The 27,192-nt window shown below is 42.3% G+C and overlaps 1 protein-coding gene across 2 annotated transcripts in view; it reads right to left on the reverse strand.

The window, feature by feature from the left end:
* Positions 1-880: 880 nt before the first annotated feature.
* Positions 881-27,192, reverse strand: part of ALDH18A1 (aldehyde dehydrogenase 18 family member A1) — a 31,935-nt gene continuing 5,623 nt past the window's right edge. The window contains exons 3-17 of one of the 2 annotated variants that reach the window (XM_075717426.1): positions 26,711-26,860; positions 26,516-26,620; positions 24,942-25,094; positions 24,255-24,345; positions 22,510-22,634; positions 18,849-18,993; positions 15,675-15,748; positions 14,914-15,013; positions 12,564-12,784; positions 8,251-8,388; positions 7,947-8,142; positions 7,673-7,794; positions 5,250-5,436; positions 3,588-3,683; positions 881-1,248 (exon numbers count right to left, since the gene is read on the reverse strand). In XM_075717426.1, coding sequence (XP_075573541.1) covers positions 1,067-1,248; positions 3,588-3,683; positions 5,250-5,436; positions 7,673-7,794; positions 7,947-8,142; positions 8,251-8,388; positions 12,564-12,784; positions 14,914-15,013; positions 15,675-15,748; positions 18,849-18,993; positions 22,510-22,634; positions 24,255-24,345; positions 24,942-25,094; positions 26,516-26,620; positions 26,711-26,860 — 2,085 coding nt within the window. In that variant the 3' untranslated portion in view covers positions 881-1,066. Of the gene's footprint in view, positions 1,249-3,587; positions 3,684-5,249; positions 5,437-7,672; positions 7,795-7,946; positions 8,143-8,250; positions 8,389-12,563; positions 12,785-14,913; positions 15,014-15,674; positions 15,749-18,848; positions 18,994-22,509; positions 22,635-24,254; positions 24,346-24,935; positions 25,095-26,515; positions 26,621-26,710; positions 26,861-27,192 lie in introns of both variants that reach the window. The other variant, XM_075717427.1, reaches the window with a different exon arrangement.

Consider the following 27,192-nt stretch of genomic DNA (forward strand, 5'->3'; position numbering starts at 1 on the left):
GCTGCCAGTGGCACAGGAGAAGGAGCGGAAGTAGCAGCTGTGAGAAGCAGACAGAAAAGGAAATGGCACCCTCACAGCACGGTACCACACTGGTCCCACCCTAGCGCTTGCAGCGCAGCCGACTCGCACGTATACACGTTGCAGCCGGCCATATGTGCTGCGGAACCGTGGCGTGCCAGAGAGCAGGGTGTACCGCAGTACGGCTGTGCAAATAGCGCAGCGCTGAAAGCGGCTGCGGGGAGCACCAAGCTGCCAGCCGTGCCTGGTTGCAATCAAGGGAGAGCCGCACTGAGCACCTTGCCGCAGGGCGCACGCGTGAACCCACTCACTGCAGTGCATGAAGGGAAGAGTTTCTTCCGAGCTTTATTCAGGAAAATTCAATGTTGAAGTAGTATTGCTTTTGGAGGAGGGGTTGTGGAAGGTTAAGTTTTATATAAAGCCAAAGAAAAATAAATCTTTGGTACAAATAAGTAACAAAATTCATGTAGTAGACAGTTGTGGTATTTATCTACAACAGTCAACAATACAAAGAAATTAGATATAAAAGGTTTCTTGGTCAAAAGCTTACTACGCATTTGGAACATCTATTCCCTTATCACAAGAGTGATCAAATACAAAGAAAGTAAGTGTAAAGCTTTCTGGCTTTCAAGAGCTGCCATGATCATAAGACTGAAGAAAAAAAACCTATCAAGTTTGTTCTCCAGAACAGATATTTGAATAAAACAAAGACTTATGAAAAAAAACTACGCTCCACCACGAAGCATTGGGATAAAAAAAGAATGCAGCAGGTATTTAAATCTTTCCTTATGTTTCTTGTACGTTTTGAGGAAGTCCGTCTCTGGGAAAAGTGAGGTCAGTTTGCAGATACTATCTAAGGAACAGAAAGAGGCAGGGGGGAAAAAAAAATCTCAGAGATGGGATCATTTTGTATTCATTGTACCACACAGTGACTGAAAACAATATTCCTGGAGAGAAAACCAAACTCTCTCCTCAGAGAGCGCCCTGAAGCCTGAACATCTTCAGGAAATATTTATACCCCTGGGTTTTCCCCCCTGCCCCTATGTTCTTAGTTGGTATTTCTCTGAGGGAGAGGGAGGCTCTCATGAAGATACTTCATGCTCCCATGCTCTGAGAAGTCAGAAACAACATGATTATCCCCCCTCAGCAACCACTTTGTAGTTAAGAGTCCTTCAATTCCCACAGGTCCACGTGCATGGATACGAGAAGTACTAATTCCCACTTCAGCACCTGCAGGAAACACGCAAGATAAAGGTAGTTAATCCTCAGAAGATGTTCACTTCATACTAAGCAGTTTTACACCTTTATGTAAAAACAGCTGCCTGCCTTTCAGTGACCTGCCTTTCTCTGCTCCTCTCCAAATGCCAGAAGTCACGTTTATCTGTTCTGATTAAAAAGTTTGAGGAGCTTAACTATTACATTATGAATTGTAATGTTTGTACTTCTGGCTGCTACAGAGTTACTTTTAGAGAGAAAGATGCAAGAGAGATAGGTTATCTCTTACATGGATCTTAGACTTGTCTGGTGGTGCATCCCACCCCCTGCTTTTCTCTCTTTAACTGCTTTATGACCTCAGGAATTCCTGCCAGACCACGGCCTTTGAGTAGTGAGTTGGTCGGTTAGGTGCCCCTTAATTGCATCAGAAACTCCTATATAATTGAAGCGGAGAGCGGCACTGTCCTTGTCAGAAACTCCGTATTATGGCTGAGGCGGGGAGCGAGAACAATCAGTTACTCTGACAGCCCTGAAACGTAACTGAGTGGAGCAGTATCATTGTTACTGGAATTGCAGTAATTACCGACCCGTATTGTGGCTCAGATGGAAATTTATAGAATCACAGAATCGTTTAGGTTGGAAAACACCTTTAAGATCATCAAGTCCAACCATTTACTGATGACTGAAGCCAATCATCTTACGATCCTATAAACCATCAGTCCTAAGTGAGGCCCTTGGAGCTCTCCTGGACGGCAGCGGGCTGCACCAGCACCTCCCTCTGAGTGAGACGCCTCTCAGAGCTAGCAAACTTCTACAGTTTGCTAAAATTGGAGGTCCATTGCCAAAGACTGACAGTGGAGCCTGGGCTGAAACCCTTCACTGCTTGAGGCTCAACCCTTGCCTGTTGAGAAATGCGAAGACATTCGACATAAGTATTTCACTGAACTCGAGGGGAATTTTTAACGGGTATACCTTTATATATATCCATATATAAACGTATATAAAAATATATATATTCGTGTCTGTGTGTATGCATGTGTAAATCAATTTAAGTAGTCTGTAGATGTATGATTTAATTACAAAGTCAGTCTTATACTGCTGCTAGATACATACACATATATTATCATCTTTATTCACATAAACTGTTGACCAAGTCTGAGACTAAGATTGGACATAGCCACACCTAGACTCCTCTCTGAAAAGGAGTTTAGAAAGCAAGGGGGTCTATTCTGAACCTCGTGACTCAACGGGAGGGTCCTCCTTATCCCCTGTATCCACGATCTCTCTGTGAATCACTAACTCAAGTGTAACTGCATTTCCCTTTGTGCATTTCTTCCATGTAGTAATAGAGTGAACCTTGCCATCTTCAAATCTTTAACTAAGTTGCTGTTTTGTTTTGATTAATTTTGTCTAATCACTTTGTTAATCGACTGATGATTGAGTGCTATTAAAATATCACAACAAAATCCTGTGATTTGCCACAAGTAAATCCTACACTGCTACTAAATCAAACTGTGTGAAGTCACTCATTCACAACAAATTAACATAGTCAGCAGGATTCACAAATCTGCCTTCACATCAACTTGTTTCCTGAGGGTTTAATCCTTAAAGGGGAAAAAAAGAAAAAAAGAGCTAAATTAGCTAAGACTGTGATCTGATGCCCTTTTTTATCATATTGAGGAGAGATTGCAAAACCCTAACTAAAATTTTTTAATCACATGGAACACTGAATGTTCCAGCTGACACAGTAACAGCCTGCTATGGAGATTTCTGAGTTTCTACCTCAGGAAAGAATGTTCCCCTTGTCTTCTGCAATTCACGGTAGGCGCACCTGTTTATTTAAGCAAATGATACTCAGTTTGGTTCCTGCCTTTCATTCCTCAATACTGCAGGGCTGGCACACTGGATAGCAGCTCAGTCTGCCCAGCAGGAATGAAGCATGGCACTCTTTCCAGCATCAATAGAAAGATAAACAGAAGAAAAACGTCATCAATTTCAGATCCTGTGTTGCATTGTTCTATCATTACATGCATGCAACGTACTTTATTCTGACTGAATAGAGCTTCAAAGGATCCAAAATATCTTTGCTCCCTGCTGCTAAATTAATCTACATAGTCTGTATAGCAGTATAAGCTAGTTCTGACAGGAAAGAGATATTAAGCTCTCTGCTGTTCCAAGTGGATGAAATGTCTAGGCTTCAACTTTTCCCATGGTACCTTTCCTGAAAACCTCAGACAGTAATATATTAGACAGTAAGATCAGAGACTAATCCTGCCTTCCAGGATTCAGACTGCCACACGTTTCACACAACAGCAAATCCTGCAGTCACATCCCTGCAGTATTTTCTCTCTTACCAAGTCCAAATCTGTAGCCGTCAGAGAATCGGGTACTGGCATTCCAGAAAACACAAGCGCTGTCCACATGCTGGAGAAAGAACTCTGCCGTTTTTTCTGGGAAAGAGGCAGAGAGAAAAATAAAATCCAGTATATACAGAATGTTCATGGACTCCAATAAACACAACATAATACAGTGAACAGATAAAACAATACAACTTTCACATGCAACCTTATTAGACAGTTATTTAAACAGCCTGGGCTAAGACATGTTCATTTACACCTTCTTCCCAGTATGCTTATCAAGTAGATGCAGCTGCAAAAATTACAAGAAGCTTGCAAAAATTAGAAGAAAGCAAAAAGACGTCTAATTCTAAATACATCCAGTCTAGAACCTGTGAACAGGGACAGTTGTATGACTGGGGAGAAAGGACAGCTGCCCCAAACAACATTTTGCAGTCAAACAGACAGTTAAACTACAGAGTTTATCTGTATTTATTTATCTGTATTATCTATCTCTATTAGTCTCAAACATGGTATTGTTCCGGATAATGAAAAGTCCTAAACTAAAGTGCTATTGCCGGTAATGTTTGGGAAATGTAGAAATGCCACATGAAATCAGGTAAGTAACCCAGTTTAACACAGAACATGGAAGACCTGAGCAAGCTCAAGCAGAGTTATAGAAGTCTTAGTCCTCTGGAGGACTCCATTCTCTGTAAGGCTGTTAAGCTGCACATCAGTCACCCTTAGTGACAGATGAACATTAAAGATCAGCTTTATTTCCAGTACATTCCCTAGCAAACCACTAGAGCACCAGGTCCCAAGGCAGTGGGTTACTGTATCAAATGCATGCCTTTCAGTGACACTCATTTAAGCTTGGCAGGAGGTACAGAAACAGAAGCCTGCTTGATTCGCAGACTGATCAGCCACAGATCAATGTGATCTTACTGCAGCTGATCCTCGGGAGTTCCAGGCTTGGTCTGAGAGTCAACCTTTGGCTGGGTGCCAGCGCTAGCTAGGTTTTGAACTGGCACACTGTTCAAATGGCATGCAGGACAGGTGCTAGGGATGGGAGCAGCACAGAGCGGCACAAAGGAGCACAAGTTCACAACAAAGAGGCAGGAAACTGCAAATTGAGATAAATGCAGCTTTTATACAGGGATGCAGAAGTAGGAAGTAAAGGACTGGGAGAGGCAGGGGGAAAACATTTATGGTCCTTGTTTTCAAGATACAAAAATGACATGGGATGACAAAGTTGATCAAGTCTGATCTTCCATACAATCCCTATTCCCTCCAGTGAGGTACTATAGAAGCTCACCTCATCAGCCTTCAGAGGCCTAAGGACATCTCCAGGATTCAGGAGATGTTCCTGCAAAACCCTCTGATGCGGTTAAGTCTGCACAATATAGAAACACAAAGCAATTTGCCTGGCAAGAGCATGTGCTGACTTGCCATTGGCCAATTGCTCAAGCACATTCCTTAACATCCTGGAATAAGGGCCACAAAACAACATGTTTTCTCTGAGCTAAACAGCACTGGTAAGCGCATTTAACTCATAGGCCTCCAGTTGGTGATACCTACTACAGACCCAAGAGAAGAACAACTACTGCAATGTAAGTAGTTACACTAACACCAAGAATTGGCAGTCAAACCAAAACAGCAGGAAGCAGATGGATCACTAACCGTTCTCTGTGATGATAACATCTGTGTGAGAACTTCCGTACTTGTGGATATGTTCAACAGCCTCTTGGACACTGTCCACCACCTCAATGCAGCACTCCAGGTCTCCATATTCTGTGCGGAGAGATTTCACTTCTGAAGGGCTGAATGTCAAGTAAGATGCAAACTTCGGGCCAGCGTGAATCTTAACCTGCAACACCAGAAACATTTTGTGCTGCTGACCATACCAATGCCTTCCAGGCGAAAGTGTGGCTTCTTGTAGTGTGTGGGATGGAGTTAATCATCTTCATAGCAGTCCCTATGGTGCTATGTTACGGACTTGTGACTAAAACAGTGCTGAAAACACACCAATGTTTGGCTGTTGCTGAACAGAGCTTGCACAGTGTCAAGGCTTTCTCTTTTTGCCCCACTCTGTCCCCCTAGCAAGAAGGTTGGGAGCGTGCAGGAAGGTGGGAGGGGACACAGCCACGACAGCTGACCCAAACTGACCAAAGGGATATTCCATGTTGTATAGTGTCATGCGCAGCAATACAAACTGAGGTGGGGGGGTGGGGTTTGAAGGAGGTAGGCTTTGCTCAGAGACCGGCTGGGCATTGATCTACTTGTGGGAGATGGTGAGTAATTATCTTTGCCTCACTTGTGTGGGTTTTGGGAGGTTGTTTTTTTTGTGCCCCCCCCCCCCTTCCCCTTTTTTCTTCCTCTTTCCTTCGCTTATCAAACTATCTTTCTTTCAACCCACAAGGTTCCTTGCTTTTTCTCCTCTTATTCTCTCCCCCTGTCCCACATGGGGCAGGGGAGGCTGAGTGAGAAGCTGGATGGTGCTTAGCTGCTGACTGGGGTTAACCCACAATATTTGTGAATCAAATGTTCACTGCAGGCAGTATAAGAAAAATAAGCTTACACTTTGGGAAGCTTAGCAGATTGGTGAACTAGCGACAAGGTACAATAGCTGACATGCTAGGTTGGCTACCTACAATGACATGCTCCTAGTTCAGGCCTCATTTCAAATTATTTAAAGCAATTGCATCATTTAAAGTCATCAGGCAGGAGGACAGTACAACACTAGTACTGGGAAAACAGCTAAAATATTGCAGCCAGCCCTTGTTTTAAGAAAGCAACTGCAGTGCAGAGAATAACTACAGGAATGCTTCCAAGTTAGCACCTACAAAAGACTTAAGATCTTGAACAGCATTTACTCTTTTATTTTGTAAACTAGCAGCAGCCCTCTCTGAAGCATGTTTCAGACACAAAGGAGTTACTGTGTCCAAAACAAGAAAACTCTTGCAGATATTTTTAATTTGTTATAAAGAAGATCTAACGCATTGTCAACCTCTGAGTGTAATCATAGCAGCCGAGACACCTAAACAATGAGAGATAATTTAGAACTGATAGAGCTGAGACATCCCCATGCAAATGAAACACAGGAAATTTTGACAAAACAAACATAAATGGGAAATAAGGCACAAGTCTGCAAAATTTGAAAGTTGAAGGCTTTTAAGGAGGTATATGTAAAATGGCATTTTCTGGTGGTGGGGGAAATGCACTAGTCCTCACATTCCTCCCATCCAAAATCCAGAGATCTACCCTTCACTCTACCCTTCCCAAGAAAAAAAACAAACGACATGAAAAAAAGTCCATTAAGTGAGGACTTGTTCCTGACTACCTATCAGTTTCTTTTACTATGACCTTTTCAACATCATCAAAACATTTGGCCTCTCTACTTTACCTGCATTAATCACTGCATGTACACTCTAATTTCCAGGTATATACTGCTGTGTGAAAATCCTTGATTTATGTGCAATTCATACTACTTGATGGATATTTCTCTTGATGCATCTCTGCTACCTTTACTGACAAAACATTACCCATGTCAAGACAATTAGTTAGTATACTGGCCTTTCGCTGTTCCTTTGACATACTAGGAAGGAAAATGGATGGGGATAAAGGGCATGCAAGATGAAAGGTTTAAAAAAATGTGGACGAAGCAGATTCAGAAAGGAGGAAAACAGAAAGGGAATTCACTTGGGTAAGAAGCTAAACAACAGATTCAAGAAGAAGAGGCTTTGCATCTGGGAGGTTAGCAGCAATTATGTCAGAATTAAGAGGGGCAGAGAAAGCGTTGTGTATATGCTCTTCTAAGGCAGAAGATGATTTTTGCTATAAAGGAAGTATTTGTATCCCAATAATGGCACGTAGCTGTCCTGATGAAGCCGCTTTCAGATCATTTCTGTGGAAAAACCTGGGGTTGTGTGGAGAAGCAGAGAAAGTGCTCCGTAAGTTCATTTACATGTATGAAGAGACATATGGATAACTTAAGTGTTATGCCATCATAAAACTCAACAGGGCTACACCAGCCAGAACAAATGCTTCTGAAGTGTTAGGGAAAAAAAACCCCACAAAACAAAACACAAGTATGAGTGACTAACCTGTTCTACTCTCAACATGTCTATGATCTGATCAAACAACGGGGTTCTCAGCAAGTCTCGATGAATTAAGAGAGTTTCCAGAGCATTACAGGCAGCAGGATATTCACACTTTGAGTCTCTGACTGAGGTTTAAGAGTAGATAATTGGTTACAAAACATTTACGACGAAGATTTTGAACAGCTTATGAATTATCAATTGCTATAACCATATCGCATACTCCAAATATGAAGTTCAATTACACCCATGAGATTCATGTCACCCTCTCCCAGCTTACTTATTCGTGTGACCTTCTCAACGCTGGCATCCGTGTCCACATACACGTGACAGATCCCTTCGCTGTGTCCCATCACTGGAATTCCCTTAGCAGCTTTCTGGATATTCCTGACTAGCTGTGATGAACCACGTGGAATGATTAGATCTATCAGCTTATCCAAACGGCAGAGATCTTCCACTTCCTCTCTTGTGTTCACCTGTGGTAGTTGCAATACAGTCTGCGGGGTTTGAACTCTCAAGTTCTGTCCATACTTTTTTATACATACCATAGCAAAGGAATTGTTGATTTAATTCTAGGCACTTACTAGTTGCACTGCATCTTTGACTCCGTGAATGGAGAGTGCTTCTTGTGTCAGATGATGAAGGATTTGATTGCTATGTGCTGCCTCTTTCCCTCCTTTAAGTAGTAAACCATTTCCACTGGCTATGGCCAAAGCAGACACCTGTCAGAAAAGATTTATTTTTTAAAAAAAGAGAGAGAGAGAGAAGAGTAATCTGTCACTTCTGTTGGAATAACACCCACAAAATAGATTAAGAACAGGATTTTTAATCCTGTTTGTTTACTCAATGTTAATCTACTATTTTCATTTTATGGCACAAAAAAAAAAAAATCATTACATGTATCGGCACATTTAACTCCAGAAATGAAATGTGTTAGTATTTCAGGAATGAATTTGAGTTTTCATGGTACTATGCCAGGGGCAGACTGCAGTAGGTAACTTAGAGGAAACCCTGGACTTAGGCTCTGGTATGAATTGGGTAGCTGTATGGGCAATCACCCCAAGGAGAATAATTTTAGGTGCAAGAATTCTTGTCCCTAATCATTTTGACAGAAAGTGGCTAATGAGCTCTTCCTATGAGCAGGAAAAACATTTTCATCATGCTGTCTAAAACAGAAGTCATAAACAGAGAACACATGCCCTAAGTATGGGAAAAAACCTTCTAGACAATAGGCCGAGCGTCACCTGTATCACTTTGCTTTCATGTTGTCCTGGTTTCAGCTGGGACAGAGTTAATTTTCTTCCTAGTAGCTGGCATAGTGCTGTGTTTTGGGTTTAGTAGAATAACGTTGATTAACATGCTGATGTTTTCAGTTGTTGCTAAGTAGCGCTTACACTAGTCAAGGACTTTTCAGCTTCCCATGCTCTGCCAGGCGCACAAGAAGCTGGGAGGGGGCACAGCCAAGACAGCTGATCCAAACTGGCCAAAGGGATATTGCATACCAGATGACATCATGCCCAGTATAGAAACTGGGGAGAGTTGGTTGGGGGGCAGTGATCACTGCTTGGGCACTGGCTGGGCATCAGTCGGTAGGTAGTGAGCAGTTGCATCACTTGTTTTTCCTGGGTTTTGTTCCTCCCTCTCTCTCCCATTGTTTTCCTTTTAATTAAAATTTTTTGTTCTTACCATTATTATTTTATTTCAATTATTAAACTGTTCTTATCTCAACCTATGAGTTTTCTTACTTTTGCTCTTCTGATTCTCTCCCCATCCCCCCAGGGCAGGGAGGATGAGTGAGCAACTGTGTGGTGCCTGGTTGTTGACTGGGGCTAAATCACGACACATATTTATAACCAGGAGGAACCAACTGATAGTGTTGCCTTTCTGTTTAAGGTGCCAGATCTCACTCATTTGAGTCCAGCAACACAAGACCATATTTCAAAAAAAATGCTCAATAGGAGCCACTGCTTTTTGGAAGTTAGATAAAAAATTACTTCTGCTGTTGAAAACATACACCCAATCTGTTCAATCTCCAGACACTAGTTCTTATTGGTGTTTTCCCCACTAAACTGAAAACCTCTTTAACAGAGGGGTGCTGGCAGGTTTTTTTATTGTTTGTTTCAGTTTTTGCTCTTTTCTACCTAGGAGTCAGACATGATAAAGCTCTCTTCCCAGACTTATTTTACTTTTGCATCCCTTTTTATCTTCCTTACCCCAATCCCATTCACAATGGCCTCATAATTTGTCCACCTATTTGAAAAAAAAAATAGCATACACTCCTTTAGAAAACAAAACCACTTCTTCTCCAGAACCTTTTAGAATGAATAAATTAAGCATTTGAAGTTATTTTACTGTATTAGTATCTTCTGGGAAAGAGCATATGTATCATTATCATCATCTGCATGTATCATCACCAAACCCGCACTCATTAATATATCAATTGTATGCTGTTGAGATGTGGATGCCAGAATTAGCCAGGCTCACACCTAACAAAGCAGTTAGCTTAGTGGCACACTTTAGATGCCGATTCATACAGAAAAATGTTAAGCCCATCAGATACACCTCCTCAGATCACCTCCTTTTGCCTTCTAATATCAAATGGATAACAAGAATCACAATGTATGATATTCTACCTCATCCTGCCGTCAGCAATTTGAAAAGAATATTGAAAAATAAGAAATACTTCAGAAAAATACACTAAAGTATAATAGTCTAGGAAGCCTACCTTACATAGATACCGTGTCTTTCTAACTTAAAAAACTAGACACTAAAATGCAGTCTGATTGTATTTTGAAAGTATCTTGTAAGTATCTGCCTCTCCAAAAGGTCAGTATCACAAGGGAAAGCCAAACAAATAAGCTTATTTAAATAAAGAATTCCACTCTGCAGGTGTAAGATTAAAAGAAAGGTTATGAACTGATCTGAAAAAACAAAAAGAAAAAAAACCCCAGGAATTAAGACACAAAAAATAAAAAAACTTTGTGATTAAAAGGAGAATGGAACATAAGGGTTTCAAAACAGTTCAGTCCCTTCAAAGAACAGTAGAGCATGACTATACTTCAGAGCAACAATTGGATTTGGTGGAACCTACAGGAAGCAGTCTGTGAAAGACGCTCGCAATTTGGCCTTGCAAGTGTTAGAGGCAAACATGCTATTTGTATATGCTCATTAGAAGCTTATTAAATCTTAATTGGTAATCTGCAATTGTTTCACCTTTACTGCAACTCAAGACTGAACTCTGAGCACTGACCTAACTCTGCGTAAGCTATCTCCAGGGAGCAAATTGAGCACACGCTCTTCCAGGGCAAAGTCACATTTCCCCTGTAATTGCTTACCCAAACAAGCCTGAGATGCAGTAGTAAACTAAGAGGGAACTGCTCCTCTGCACTCAGGGGCCACCCTACTATCAAATACAGCATGGGACAGAAACCATGCAATTCAAATGCAGAGGTATCAAAGATGATTCTCTGAAGCTGTGTCAGAGAACCTGATATGAATATGAGAACAGGAAGCTGGCAGGAAGAAAAGCAACTACCAAGACAAGCTATTCCAAGTCTGTAAAACAAAGCTGGGAAAAAAGCCAGCAAAAGTCAGTCTGGTATAAGTTTTTAGATAAGATAAAGGGGAGGAGAAAGAGGAACACATCAGCTATGCAAGGTAAGAGATGAGGGTTGAAGTCCAGGAATACAGACTAGAATTCAACAAGGGAACATACTGGTTATCTATGAAAAACAGAGCTAGCAGCAAGGAGCTAATAATTGTAGACAAGGGAGAGCAGTGCCTGTTTGTTTCATGGCAACTTTGCCTAGAGCATATTCCCTTTCACTACAAAATGGGGACCACTCACAAAATTCAAGCATGAAGTACCAAGCTATCCGCTGGCCGAGTCTCACTTCCTTTTAAAGTGCCTGTACCTATCACTTTCTCCTCAAACACCTGCTCGTATGTTAGAGAACTCCTCAGTCAATCTTCCTAGACACCTAATGTTAATTATGGGAAATAGTGTTGATAATGAAGTTTTTTTCTTTTCAAAATCTACTACAGTTGCTCAATAAAGTAGACAGGAGTTAGAAAGTAAGATCAAGGTTGCCTCTGCAACGTTAGTTCAGCCCCCTTATTTTCATGCATCATAACAGCATTTACTCACAGCAGTACTCCCACACAGTGCTGCAGATGAAGGTATTTGTCTTTAAGATGCCTGCCTTATTCCTGGCACAAGATACATGACAATCACTTACAGTACATTATTTGAGATTTTCACTAGCCTTTCCAGCAACTTCCATACTTAGGAACTTAGAACACCATTCTTCCTCACACCCATCTCACTACAACTGTGTAAAAGCTATCATTCCGCCTCACTGCACACAAGCAGTATCAGTACAGGACAGACCACTCAAAGCCTGGAACTTCCGTGCTTTCTAGGCTCAGCCTTTTTTAATTTTTTTTTTTTTTTTTATTCCTAACAGTTACAGTTAATTATTAGCATCTGTATTAAAGAGTTGCTGTTTAATCCCAGCCAGCAGTTCAGCTGTATGCAGCATGGACAGATAAAGGAGCCTCCCAAGCTGTGAATCAGGCACTGAACATACGTTCGTAAGACACATGCAGGAACTGCACCATCTGAATGTAAGACAACTCCTTCTATATGTCGGGTTTTAGAAAAAACAAAACAAACCAAACCAAACAGGCCTGAATAACTCTGAACACTGCAGAAGCAAGTCCTGAGAATATCTCTGCAGGAGAAATAGGGATGCCAACAAAATCAATTTAAGAAGAATGCAAGCAAGAGTCCTTTGAGACAAGACTTCTTGCAGCCTCCCAGTTGCTCACCAACAGAAATACCCTTTCTTTTGTCATCAAAGAATTCCCAACAGTGTAATCTGCCCTCCTTACATACCTGTGGAAGACAGTCAGGACGGGACTCAAAGATCACGAGAAGGACACCAATAGGCACTGTCACCTGCTCCAAATCCAGGTCTTTTGCTATTCGTGTTCGCCGAATTACACGGCCGACGCTGTCCTGTGAGGATGCTGCAATCTGACGCAGACCAATAGCCAAGCTGTTCAGCTTTGATGTAGACAGACTTAGACGTTTCAACAAAGGAAGTGCCAATCTCCCTAAAAGAAAGAAAAAGTTGTGGTGGAGATAGATTGGTCTGCCTAGGCTCAAGCAAAAGCGACTTAAACAGGAGGTGAACCTAAGGAAAATTCAGGTATTTCCTGCTCCCTAGCAAGAAGCCTACCCGAGATGAAAAACACACAGCATTAAGTCCAGTAGCCACAATAAAACCACTCAAGTGTGGCAATGATTTCATCCACCACCACATTTTCACTTAATGCAGTGTGATTTGTATATGAAGCAATATCAACATCCAAAAAGATAAGGTTTGCCCTATTTCAAGTACTGCTATATGTCTGAATTTCTTACAAATTTCTACCCTTGTAGTATTTCTGGAAGGTTTGGGCAGTAATTTCATCTTTCCATTTTATAGATAGAAATCCCAAAGCACAGACACATGCACAGCATTTCTGTTCAGACTGGGCAAGAACTGCTTGAATTTTCTAGTCTGAACACTTTCAGACAGTAAGTTAATCCAGCAATGTCCCCTCAAGTACTCTGGTCAGTAAAAAACAGTTCCCTGGCCATCTTCCACAAAGTATTACAATTCATGATGTGTCACTTTCACACATTTGCTATCCCTATATATACACATCTCAATCCCAGCTTCTCAATGAATGCATCAATCTAACAGACAAATGGGTTTAATCCCAGCCACTTAAGGAGAACCTTCCTCAATCAGAAGGGGTCATAGAATCATAGAATGCTTTGGGCTGGAAGGGCCCTTCAGAGCCCACCCAGAGCAGCCCCTGCAGTGCCAGGGACAGCTTTAACCAGCCCAGGGTGCTCAGAGCCCCGTCCAGCCTGGCCTGGGATGGTGCCAGGGATGGGGCCTCCACCGCCTCTCTGGGCAACCCCTTCCAGTGCCTCACCGCCCTCACTGTAAAACATTTCTTCCTTATATCCAGCCTAAATCTGTTCTTCTGTAGTTTAAATCCATTACTCCCTGTCCTGTCCCAACAGGCCTTGCTAAAAGCTTGCCCCCCCCTTCCTGCAGCCCCTGTCAGCACTGCCAGGCCGCACTCAGGCCTCCCCGCAGCCCCCTCCTCTCCAGGCTGAGCACCCCCAGCTCCCCCAGCCTGGCCCCGCAGCAGAGGGGCTCCGGCCCTCGGGGCATTTCTGTGGCCCCCTCTGGCCCCGCTCCAGCAGCTCCGTGTCCTTGTGCTGAGGGCCCAGAGCTGGGCGCAGAGCTGCAGGGGGGTCTGCCCAGAGCGGGGCAGGGGAGCAGAATCCCCTCCCTCGCCCCGCTGCCCACGCTGCTGGGGATGCAGCCCAGGATGGGGTTGGCTTTCTGGGCTGCCAGCGCACATTGCCGGCTCATGTCCGGCTTTTCATCCCCCAGCACCCCCAAGTCCTTCTCCTCAGGGCTGCTCTCCATCCCTGCATCCCCCAGCCTGTGCTGATACCGGGGGCTGTCCCGTCCCACGTACAGCACCTTGCCCTTGGCCTTGTTGAACCTCATGAGGGTCACACAGCCCCACCTCTCCCGCTTGTCCAGGTCCCTCTGGATGACATCTCGTCCTCCTGGTGTGTCAACCGCACCACTCAGCTTGGTGTCATCTGCAAACTTGCTGAGGGTGCCCTCGATCCCACTGTCTGTGTCGTTGATGAAGATGTTAAATAGCACCGGTCCCAGTATGGACCCGAGGGACTCCACTTGTCACCAGAGGGACTCCACTTGTCACAGTTCTTTTTGGAGAGCATCAATTTAAGTACAGAGATGACAGCCTTCCCCTCAGGAGCCAAACATTATCTTAACCAGCCCAGAAAATATTCACTTTATGTATGACAATAACAGAGATGATGTTTGTTATATTCCATTTCTAAAGTGAGCCTCCTTTGGCAAAATGGAGCACTTCTTTTTTTTTTTTTTTTTTTTTTTTTTTTACAGTACACTGCTTCGTGTTTTGCAGGGCCTGTGTCTTCTCTGGTGAAGGCATCTGTTGTATGTAATTAAGGAAGCTGGAGCTGTTTACACTGACAAGCTTTCAAGGTCCTGGGTTCACTAATCTGTGGCAGCCATACTACCCAATCCCAGGTGACAGAAGATTCTAGTTCTGCTCATTTCCTTTGAGGCCCAGAGAGGTTCAAGACAATAGGATTACCATGGAAGGACTTGAAATATTACCTTTATTTTCAGCCTCTTCTAAGTCCTTTTTGTTTGCCAAGAGAATTTCTTCTCTCTGGTCAGTTAGTAAGTCAGCAAGACGATAAATAATCTCCGCTCTCTGAAAGAGAAAACAGTTTCTGAACTGACTTACACAAAGTCCATGCTATTTGACATCTGGTCCGCTTCAGTCCATTTACGTTGACCACATCCTCTCACTGTCTTGACTCCCTGAACACTTGGGGCCAGCTAATTTTTCCAGCTTGCATAACATTGACAAATGAGGCTGAACTTTGGCCTTTACTTTGCTTTTTATTTTCTTGCTTTCCATGCCCAGTCTTCTTCACCAAACCCACAATGTTCTTCCTTTAAGACCACCTTGTCTTCTTCACAACAGATGCCACATTTCACCTACCCAGCTGCAGAGCAGTAACTGATCGTCTACAGCTCCTCTTTTGCATACACTACACACAGGAATGAAAGGAGCAAGTTATTCCAACTCAGTTCTTCAGCAGCTCTGATCACAATTCATTTCTGTGTGATATTTGACACTATTAAAATTTTTATAAACCCCACATGAAAGCATGTATTACTTCATAGCCCCAAGGTACATTATCTTTCTGCTTTTCTCATCTCTTTAAGCATGCTACAATCCAAATGACGGATCTGGCACACAAAGAATAGATTCTTGTTGCAAGGGGCCCATTTGTGCTATAAATCCATCTTGTAAAACTTGCCACGCATTCACAAGCTTAACAAGTGAGGCCATATAGTTCTGTTACCTGCTCAGGCTGTAGAGCTGCCAGGGTCCTGCCACCAGCTCGAGCCATTTCGCCCTGCTGCTCTACTGTAGGACCTGCAAAAAAACCCCAAAAATATGCCATGCAGACAAAGTAACAGCACATGTGGAAGTGAACACTAGACCTTTCATCTTCCAAATCTTTGCTCAAAGCAGGAAAGCAGGTGCAGAGTCTTAAACATACATATTCAAGAAATCTGTTGTATGTTAAAACAGGAAAATCTGTACCTGACACACAAATACTGCTATGGTCCCACAGAGACCCTGTAAGGCTACCATGTCAGAGGCAAGTGTGCACCATGTATGAAAGAGACTTGACAAAGGGCAAAAAACCACCAGGATAGCTAAGTCTCAGGGCATGGGAGGCCACTGAAAGAAAGGAGGCAAACTTTGAAAAGTTTAAGTATCCAACGGAGGAAAACAGAAAGAATTACAAAATAGCATGGGAATGTACAAACAATAATGGAAGCCAAAACCCAATCCGAGTTACAGCTTGCAGAAAAATTGCTTTCCCTCTGTCTCTTCGTGTGTGTTTTAGAAGGGCTCCTACAGAAGAAAGGTGGGTTTTTTTCTTTTTTTTTCCTGGCAGGACCTCAAAGAATCTGTCTCAAACTGAAATTATGTGGAACAGGTTACTTCTGTTTCTATTTCAAAGCAAGTCACCAGGTTCAGGTATCGTTTCCCCAAAGAGTTTGCAAGTAGCTCTTGCATAAACTAAGTCGTGATTTTTAACTCCCCTGAAATTGCCTGTAAAACACATGACTTGAAGGTGATAAATATGACCCAACTTCTATTTAAGAAAGGTCCCATGGAAATTGCCAGAGCAGGAATTCCAATGTTATGCAAAATATCAAGAGGTATAGTGGGAAGTGTAAGAGAAGAACTGGTGGACACATGATTAATTAGACTTATTTAAGAAGTGTTAAAACAGCTTTTTAAAGTCATACTTTACAAAGTATGGTATGTTTTTGAGAAGAGTGACATGTATGTAAGCAGATATAGTTGATTTTAAAAAGTTACTCGAATTTCTGAAGTGTGTTCTTTGGAAGACAGAAGTCAAAGAAGCCACAATAGCGGAAGAGGGCCAATAAAATTCCACAGGGACTTTTCCTGTTTGCCATATTTGTAAGTGACTCAGAATGGGGTCACAAGATGAAAGCTTTACTGCCGATACAGATTTATTATAGTGGGACTAACTGAAAAGTGTCACTACCGCACTTTTTCCTAGAAAGCAGCTTTTCAGAGGAGGACCTGGGCGTCCTGGCGGACACCAAGCTGAACACAAGCCAGCAGCACGCCCTCACCACAAAGGCGTCTAACAGCATCCTGGGCTGCCTTCGGAGCAGCGTTGCCAGCAGGTCGAGGGAGGTGATCGTTCCCCTCCGCTCAGCGCTGGTGAGGCCACACCTGGAGTGCTGTGCCCAGCTCTGGGCTCCCCAGTACGAGAGAGACATGGACACTGTGGAGAGAGCCCAGTGAGGGGCCACAAAGATGATGAAGGGACTGGAGCATCTCTCGTATGAGGAAAGGCTGAGAGAGCTGGGGCTGTTTAGCCTGGAGAAGGTGGCTCAGGGGGGATCTCATCAGTATGTACAAACACCTGAAGGGAGGGTGTGAAGAAGATGGAGACAGGTTCTTTTCAGTCATGCACAGTGACAGGACAAGAGGCAATGGACACAAACTGAAACACAGGAGGTGCCACACATCAGGAAGCGCTTTTGCACTGTGAGGATGATCGAGCACTGGCACAGGTTGCCCAGGAAGGTGGTGGAGTCTTCATTCTTGGAGATATTCAAAAGCTGTCTGGACAGAGTCCTGGCCAACCTGCTTGAGCAGGAGGTAGGACCAGATGACCCTGTCATCTGTCATACTGTCCCTTCCAACCTCAGCCATTCGGCAATTCTGTGGTTTCCTCTGCAGCCAAGGCACTAGGCCACAAAACAGCAAGTGTAATTCAAACCAGATAACATGAAGAAATGTAGAGGGGAAAAGGAAAATCAGACCTTAATACTGTAACAAATAACACTATGAAAACATAATTTCAGTGAACATCAACAAGCAAATTAGATGTTTGGAATTATTAGAAAAGGCCTAGAGAACGTAACAGAAAACATCATTAATCTCATCAAGACTCAGTTAGTCCTGCCATCTCATAAATTAAAGCTTCATTTGCATCTTAATTGCAATGTGAAATTTTGATTTTTGCCCACCTCAGAAAGGCCACGATAGAATGAAAACAGTTTCAAACAAGAGAAATGGCAATGACCAAGTTTTTGGAACAGCTTTAGTACAAAATGTCTAAGACCAAACCTCTTTCATGGGGAAGAGAGATGATGAGGGGAAAGACAATGTCTCACATCTTTGAAGTTAAACGGGTTGATCGCCCATAGAGGCAGTAGGGGCATCAAATGAAGCTATTGGGAAGAAAACTCAAAACCTTCTCCACCTCCCCAAACCCAAATTAACGCAAGCAGTTCTTCACATAGTTCTAGCTCCAGAGTTTACATACAGTATCTAGTTAAGGCTCTTGACTATTGTGACATAGAGCCCTGTGGATGTTAAGTCTTTATATGGGTTCAAAGGATGGTTTGACAAATTCATACAAGAAATCTGTTGAGGATTATTATACACTAAGAAATTTGCCTGGCTTAAAGCGCAAGTCAAAAGTATCACTCCGTACTGGTCCTAATCTGCTAAGGTCACGGACCTTTGGTCTGACTTTCTCTAGTGATTGTTACAGCATCCCAGCAATGCAGTGGCAGGAGAACATTCCTACCTACCATACCAGAAGACTGAGTCGTAAAAGGAATTGATAAGAAATAAAACTAAACACAATATTAGTTCAGCAGCACCTTCTGTGTCCACATTTTCACACCGAAACGTTCAATACTAGATGATAAACCCTAAGACTAAAAATGGTAAAAATTCTACTTACTGCATTCTTCAAATGCAAGTCTGATGCAGCAGTTTATCAGCTGGAGGGAACCAGAGCAGAGGATTCAACATTTTCTATTCCTACTCTAGAAAATACCTTTCAAAAACCATTTTTCAAGCAGAGTGTGGTTTCCTAGTTATTGTACAGGTCTAGCCAAATTTTAACTCTAACTTTTCAGGAAATCTGTACAACTCTCAATGTACACATTACCTCTGTACTCACCTGCAGGTTTTACCTCTGAGAAAAAAGTTCCAACTTTTTTCCCTTCCACAATATCTGTGATGACATGACCCGAGATCTTTGGATGGGTTCCATTTGCAATCACTACAGAAGTGCCTCCTTGGAGGGCCCACAGAGCTGCTTTCACCTACAGTGAAGGATAGAGCCAGTTCCAGGAAATTCACTTGTTATTTGAATCACCACTCTCAACAAGACTCCTTGTTCCACTGTGATCTCCACATCACTTACACTTTCAAAGAGCATTCAACACACTTCAGGAATTTCCATAATGTAGCATTGAATGAGATCATGTATTGGCGCTTTACCTTCCCTTCCTTAACTAGCTGCCACTTTATGAGCGTACTTCAGATTTTCCTAACAGCCTGCTTTCTTCAAGACTTCTGCAAGAGCACTTTGCTCCTATGTTCTTTTCCACCACTACCTTATGTTGCAAGTTCTTCTTACTGTTTGAAGAAACCCAATTTTCTTTTTTGAAAAGATTCTGTTGCCTATTTCCCTGACATTGATTAGCCATCAGTAATTAATCTACTTTAAGTGACCATGTGATATTCCTTGTACTGCGAAGCACTGTTCTTGCTCAGGTCCTAGCCATTACCATATAACATTAAAATATTATCCAATACCTTTAACTATCTGAATTACTCCCTTAAAGTCTGATCAGCCTAAGCACTCCTCATGGGTCTGCTTAAGATGTAGAGGTATTCTCATTGTTTATAACGCTTTGGTGAAGCTATGAAGTTTGCTGAAGAGCTGCTCAGGTTTCCCCACAAAGTTTTTACCTACTCTGTTCACATTTCCTGTTCATGTTCTCATCGGATTTTTTATTTATTTGTTTCTACTTTTTGCTTGGGAGTACACCTATTGTCTTAATAGTTGTTTCTTTCAGTAGGCTCCATTTGAAGACTCTGCACTTCTTCAGTTTTGAATTATATGCTTTTTATTTGGCATTCTTCCCCCTTTTTGTTGTTATTTTGGAGGAGGATTCTGTAAGTATAGCATTTAGGAGTCTTCTTCAAAGGTCAGGACCGCAGTGTACTAAGCAATGTATAGAAGCAACGTGCATAAGATCGAAGGCAAGAAGCAAGTCTGAAACAAGAACAATTTGATGTCCACAGACAGATGGGAACCAAAATCAATGATACTACCAGATCACCTGTGTGCTGAAGGCTGTCATGGAGGGCGGGTGGGGAGGCAGGCATTGTGATCAACAAGAGCTCTATGAAATTTAGGGGCAGTATCTTTGTAGGCATTGCCCTAACATGAAAGGCAACACGAATTCCTTTTCTGAACTTCGGTGTTGGCATACTGAAGTTTTCTTAGTCCTTCTACAGAATGTTATGCTTACAGCGGGATTAGCTTATTAGTAAGGGTCCTTTGAAATACCCATGTATTGAGTAGTCCTAAGATTAGCCTCTTTCCACAGACTTGAGCCATTGTTTAAGGCATCACAACATGACTTCTCTAAAATTCCTGCCCCCCGCAACATTTCACTGGTTCATGCCAAAACACAAAACCACAAACCCAAATCCCAGATGTTACCTGCTGAAGAGGTACTGCCTGTGGTCTCCTTTGTTTCTTTTCCCAATCAAGGTATGGGCAGCATTATCCCGCCACTATATTTAATTACGTGTCATTTATTTTACTGCAAAAGCTTCTCTGCTTCCTCACTTCTACACTTTCCTAATATGGTTCTACAATTAGGTATTACAGTCCATATTCACTGGGAGACACCACCTGCCAGATATGCCTATCTCATCAAACTCTTGACTACCACAAGACCATCAACTGCTCCATTTTTGCTTAAGCTTCATGCTCATAATCAAGATTTGTACTTTGAGCTAACATCTGTTTATTCTATTACTGATGTTACGGTTTTCCAAAAATATCACGTGATTCTCAACTGTAACAAATTTTTATTACAACAGCAGCATTGAGATTTTGCCTCTATGCAACTTGGACTCAAAGATACCAAATACCGCTAACAGAATATTATTTTTACAATACAAGTGCTCTCTGACTTTGCAGGTTTCCCCTCAATACCTGGAATCATTTAAACTCTTCCAGATGCCAGATCAAGGGAAAATTGTTTCTAAATAAGCTCTGTACATCCCACAGTTACAAACAGAACACTCAAATGCCACATTTCAGTCCATGCTCTGACACTGAAGTATGCCTTACCTGATTCTTCAGAAAAGGAAATAAAACATAAGATAACAGTGAAGAATTTCACTTTGGTCTTTCCCTGCTTAGTTTAAACCTACTTCAGGTTTCACAGACAACCTTCCAAAAGCGTCCTTAGGAAACGCACACCAATGAATACTACCGTAGTGCATATCCCCGCATCATGAGGCACATATATTGAAGTGTCACACCACACCCACGTTTATGCACTCACAGCAATGAATACTGAGGGCATCCAACTGTCCACAGCACTAAAAACCATCAGCCCTCCTACCTCTACTAATCTTGTACTCAAGAACTAAATGTCTCCACCAATATATCCTTCAGAGGCAAACAACAAACATAGAAACTCAGAAAGGAAACAGGTATCATATCAGATTCAAGCGACAGGGATTCCCAAAGTCTTTGGATTATCACATAAGAAAGAAGTGAGGACTGACTCTTATTTTAATTTAAAACACCAACTTAATACAGTTCCAAATGTCACATCTTACAAACTACTGGAATGCAATTCATTAGTTGCTCTTTTCAATTCACACGGACCTAAGAGAGAAGCTAAAGGAACCTATACACCATTCCAGGGTACTCGCAGAATAGCTGAGGCTGGAAAGGATATCTGAAGATCATATAGTCCAACTGCCTGGTCAAAGCAGGGTCAACTAGAGCAAGTTACGCAAGACACTGTCCAGTCAGGTTTTGAACATCTCCAAACACTGAGATTCCACAAGCTCTCTCAGCAACCTGCTCCAGTGCTTCAGCAGCCTCACCGTAAAATTCTTACATTTCAATTTAATTTCTTGTATTTCGGTCTGTGCCCACTGCCTCTTGTCTGTTCCCTGGGTACCACTGAGAAGAGTCTGGCTCTGTCTTCTCTACACACTCCCTTCAAGTATTTATATACAAACCTTCTCTTCTCCAGGGTAAACAGTCCTAGCTCTCAGCCTCTCCTACTGTGACAGATGCTCTGATTCTTTAATCATATTCATGGCTCTCCGTTGGATTCACTGTAGTATGCCATGTCCTTATTGTACTGTGGTGTCCAGAACCAGACACAACTCTACAGATGTGGTATCACTAGTCCTGAGTAGAGGGAAATAATAATTTCCCTTGACCTGCTGGCTATGTTCTTTCTAATGGAACCCAGGATACTGTTGGCCTGCTTTGCCCAAAGGGCATATTGCTGGCTCACGTTCCACCTGGTGTCTACCAGGATCCCTATATTCTTTTCAGTGAACCTGCTTTGCAGCCAGTCAACTCCCCAGCCCATACAGGTGAATGGAGTTGCTCCTCCCTAGGAGCAGGACTCGCCATTTCCTGTTATTGAGCTCCATAAGGTTCCTGTGTGCCCATTTCTGCAGCCTGCCAAGATCCATCTGAATGGCAGCACAATCATCTCGTCTATCTCCCTTTTCCGCATCTCCCTTTCCTTCCCAATAACAAAACAAATGTTCCATATTTCTACCTTGGCTTCCATGCCTCCCATTCCCACCCGGGATTTGGTTCCAAATGTTACAGACTGCTGGTCTCCCGGGTAGAATATGTCAATGAGCTTTGCATCATCAGATCCTGGAGGGCTGTCAAAGAGTCCTGAAATAAAAAATAAAAATCTGTTAGTGTTATATACCCTCATCTCCAAAGCTCACTCATGAAAAACGAAGAAAAACAAACAAAAAAATCCGTGAGGCTGAAAAGCTGTATTCCACTTTACAGGATTAAAAACTTTCACCAAACCCTGCTTTTTGTGGGACTGAAAGCATGAAACACTTAAAAGGCAGGCTCAAGAAGTATAGCTTTACCGAAAGCGTAACAAATAAGAAACCAAAAACCCACATGCTGAATAGCAGCATGCAAGCTGGGAGGTAGTGACATTTGGTTGAGGTTACAGAGACAGTTTACAGCTTTTATACGTTCGTAATCAGTGCTTATGTATACGAGCCCACAACTGAACAGGCAAAGGATAGTCCTCCTCACCAAAATCTCAGATGATATTCTTGATTGCTGGGTTGTAACAGTGATAAACTGGGCAATTGAGAAATATGTAAGAAGGGTAAATATTGAATTCTGCTAAGAAGGAACACAACACTACAGAGACATACTCTTACTATTTTTTTTTGAACTCTATTAATTTTATGTGAATATGTTTGGAGTTGAATGATGCTTTCGTTTATCTAACACGTTAAACCTAAACTCTACCACCGCACTTCCCAGAAATTCTATGTGAACAAATACTGGCATTACAAATTAGAGAGCACAAGTGCAGACTATCTGTGTCCTTCCTTGATAGCTTGGGAAGGAGAGGACACGCGTATTTCCATAAACAAGTTGTTGTATTGAATGGATAAACTTGGAGAATGGGGGTGTTGGGTGTTAAATTTTTTTACAAGTTGTTTTGACTACTGCTTTTATGAGTTGTTCTCAGACAGTCATTTCAACTAGAATCAACCATGAAATTCAGCTGGATCTGCTAAAAGAAACTGTGTTTATGGAAAGGCACCTCCTTCCTCCTCAGAGCTCATAATATGTGCCAAGTCCAAGATCCACTGAAAGAAACCCGTCTGGAGAAGATGAAAAGACTATGTGACTTGGGTGATGTGGACTGCACCAATCTGAAACTGCACCCACTACCCTCCTCTCTCTAGAAAAGGAACTTCAGCATCCACAGGTGACAGACTTATGTCACAGCAGCACCGCTCAGAAGACTAGAGCAGTGTAAGCCAAGTGCCTGGGAGACAAAAAGCTAGCAAGTTCCACCTATCTGGAAGGCAATGACCAGGACTTGTAATGTACCTGTAATTCAGTGAAAGACAGAACCTGCTGCCAGAAGAAACAGACTATTGTAGCAGAGCATTCGGCTTATAGTCCTGACTCTATAAACACATAGCCTTTATCCTGCATATTACTCATGACTATATCATACAATTCTGAGAAGCTAGCAGAAGTACCATAGTACATGTGGTATTCTGGGTCCTGGAGCAAGTCTCAAGTTCACATGCATTCTCACCCACCCAGATTAAAGAGTGTGGCAGACTGTCTTTGGCTTATGCAACAGCATCAGCACTGGGTATATGCCTTAAGGAGTTATGTGGTACGTTGTAATTGTCCCTGTAAAAGATACGAACTGAATAATTCAGCAAAACCCGAATATAGGTTGGTTTGACTATCTGACGTACTTCAATAAAACAAGGAAGTAAGAAATGACTCACAAACCTTCTACATCTGAGAGAACAATCAGGAGATCAGTCTTCATTTCCACAGCCAGTCGTGCTGCCAGACTGTCGTTATCCTTCACACTTATCACCTGCAATGCACAGCATATCAGCAGCACTGAACAGCGGGAGGAACTAGGAAACATTTGGCTGCAACATACAAAAGCACGCTACCTCAGCACTACCAAGTCCTTCCGAGCTACTTTGTTCACACCCACTGGAAACTTAGAAAGTGATCTTTGTGTGAAAGTACGCATGCTTTTGGAATGCGGTAAAGCGGTATCAAAATGACAAGTAGTGTGATCAGTACCTGCATTCTCTGCCTTGGTGCCCAGTGACAGGACAAGAGGTAATAACTGACCCTGCTTTAAGCAAGGGTGCTGGACTAGAGAACCTGCAGAAGTCCCTTCCAACTTCAACTATTCAGTGAAAATGAAACTGGGCATGCTTACTTTTGGCAGTGCAGACATCATCTGCCCTGCTTCCACCCCATGGCACTGTATCATGCCAGAAACAGACAGGTCAGTATAGTCTTCCAGTACCCTCTGTCCACTTTACTATTTTTGTATGTTTGTTTCCCTGCTGCAGACTTTGGAGGTCCCCGATTATGGCATTAGTGAAATACACATTAGTGCTGTACCATCTACAAGTAGGATCCACCCCCTTGCAATACTTTACCCACATTTACCCCCTGCAGATCACTGTTCGGCTCTGGAGGTGGAACAACAGCATCATTAGTGTTAATTATAGGGACAATATTCATTCTTAAAAGCTCATGCAATGTTCCATTTAAGTTCCGACGCTTCTGTTCATCATGAAAATCCAGGTTGGTGACTAAAATCTAAAAGGAGGAAAAAAAACCAAAAAGTCATACTTAGCCTACCACTTTTCCTGAGAAGAACATCATAAAATGTAAGTATTAACATATGATAACAGATCAGTCATGCCCTTCGGGTCACTAAAGAAACATAGCCACATTTAAAGGATAAAGAATACAAGTGAGAAATATTCTTTCCACAACATTTTCAGGCTTATATGCCTTAACTTTCACTGGAGCCTATAATGGCCTTTCTCAAGTTGACAGATCACAGGCTCCAGGAATCAACTTAGAAAAAAAACATAAGCAGAACATAGATGCTGATGATAACTACAAAGACCCTAAACAATTTAATAGATTACTCAAGACACTGCCTTTCTTGTCTTCCCCACAGTGTAATGTTTCTACTGTTGCAAGCAGAAGGCATGCTTTGTCTCAAGACTTCTCTTCAGCTCTAGAAGAATCTTGGTCATAAAGCCTCCTGCATACAGACACCACCCCTTTCTTTTTGGTATTTTAAGACAAAAAAACCTCAATGTCTGGCCTGAAGAGACATTTTTTAAATTTTTACTCTGCCATTGGACATTTGAGAACTAAGCAAGCAACTCCACCACACAAATGTTACAATAGCACTTGGAATCAATGTGTACACTGACTTTTTTGGCATGGGCAATTATTTCTTTTAAATCAAAGGAATGATAGTTGTCTGCAGACTTGAAAAAGATTATAATCCAGCACAACCTATAGTGATTGTTAGCTATACTGTAAATGTTTTGGTCATATCAGCTATACTGTATTACAGGAAGAAGTTCCTCCAAGCAAGACTTCATACTAGGCTCCTAAATTCATTAAAAATGTCTAAACAAATAAGGCCTTACAGGTAATGCAATTCTGTAGTCTTGGAGTATTTAAGATAAGCAAAGCCTGTTTAAGAGTAGTTCAATTCATACAGTTGCAACATTCAGTATAGGTAGTAGACCCAGGCTAGGGATACCATCACCCACAAGTTAGAAAGGTTGAGGAGCAGACGGACAGCAAGTTCTGAAGTGTGGATGTGCACTTCTGTCAGCTTTACAGAATGTGTGGCAGTCAGCCACTTGTGATTTTTAAATCCTCACTTTGGATCACCAACTTTAGCTTTTGCAAAGAGACCTTAACAGCTCCCCCTGCCCCTGTACACAAGAGCAGGACACCCGCAAACTCCAAAAAGAAAAAGTGTATTTGCTTCACCCTGACGATAGATAACTCCATTTCAGAAACACTTAGCAAGGCACTCCTGTATAAGCTACCATTTACGCTACAATAATAAGCCCCAAAAGTAGGATGGCAATGGAAATGCAAGACTACAGTAAAGATAGAAGCATATAAAACATGGAAAAAATCCAAGAATAATTCTATCACTGACTGAAGTAGCAAGTCAGTCTAGGAAAGTAGGAATCCCTTACTTGAGCTGCACAGATGCTGTACTGTGTAAACATGGCCTCATACAGAGCCATTAGTCCACTCTGGCCAGCTGCTGCACAGGCTCGGGCCTCCAAGACTGGAATAGCCTAGAAAGATAAAGAACAGCTGTCAGGCAGTGACTTGAGCAGGTACTACCCAACATTCAAGGAAAAGTGGGAGTGCCTCCAGCCACTCACCATATCTTTTAGCTGACTCTGGCCTGAATGAAGCGCTTGCCTCACACTCTGAGAAAGCAAAATCTCATGACGCAACCGCTGCTTTCCAAAAGCTACAGCACCACTGGTGACAATCATCATCTCTCGGCCCTGATTTTGCAGCATCGACACCTGTAAGTACAGAACATAAGAGTAAGTACAGAACATAAGAAATAGGGCCTGGAGTATGATCACTGCTAGCATGACAGTTCTGGCTATTATAGGTAACCTTATGCTCACCAGTTCTTGCTGACACAAGTGTTTTGCTTTATCCATGGATGTGCAAAGCAAGGCACCCACCCTCCAAGGTACTCCTGCACACCTTTGTAGCCATTTAGGAGCTATGCAAAGGACTGCATGCAATCTGTAGCTACTGCTAAACTTTCTTTTCACAATACCAGTTTTTATGACAGTCATGCTTGAATTTTCACAATACATATTACACAGTAACACTTCTACAGATA

Source organism: Pelecanus crispus, chromosome 10, assembly GCF_030463565.1.
Source record: "Pelecanus crispus isolate bPelCri1 chromosome 10, bPelCri1.pri, whole genome shotgun sequence".
In the NCBI taxonomy this organism is placed as follows: domain Eukaryota; kingdom Metazoa; phylum Chordata; class Aves; order Pelecaniformes; family Pelecanidae; genus Pelecanus; species Pelecanus crispus.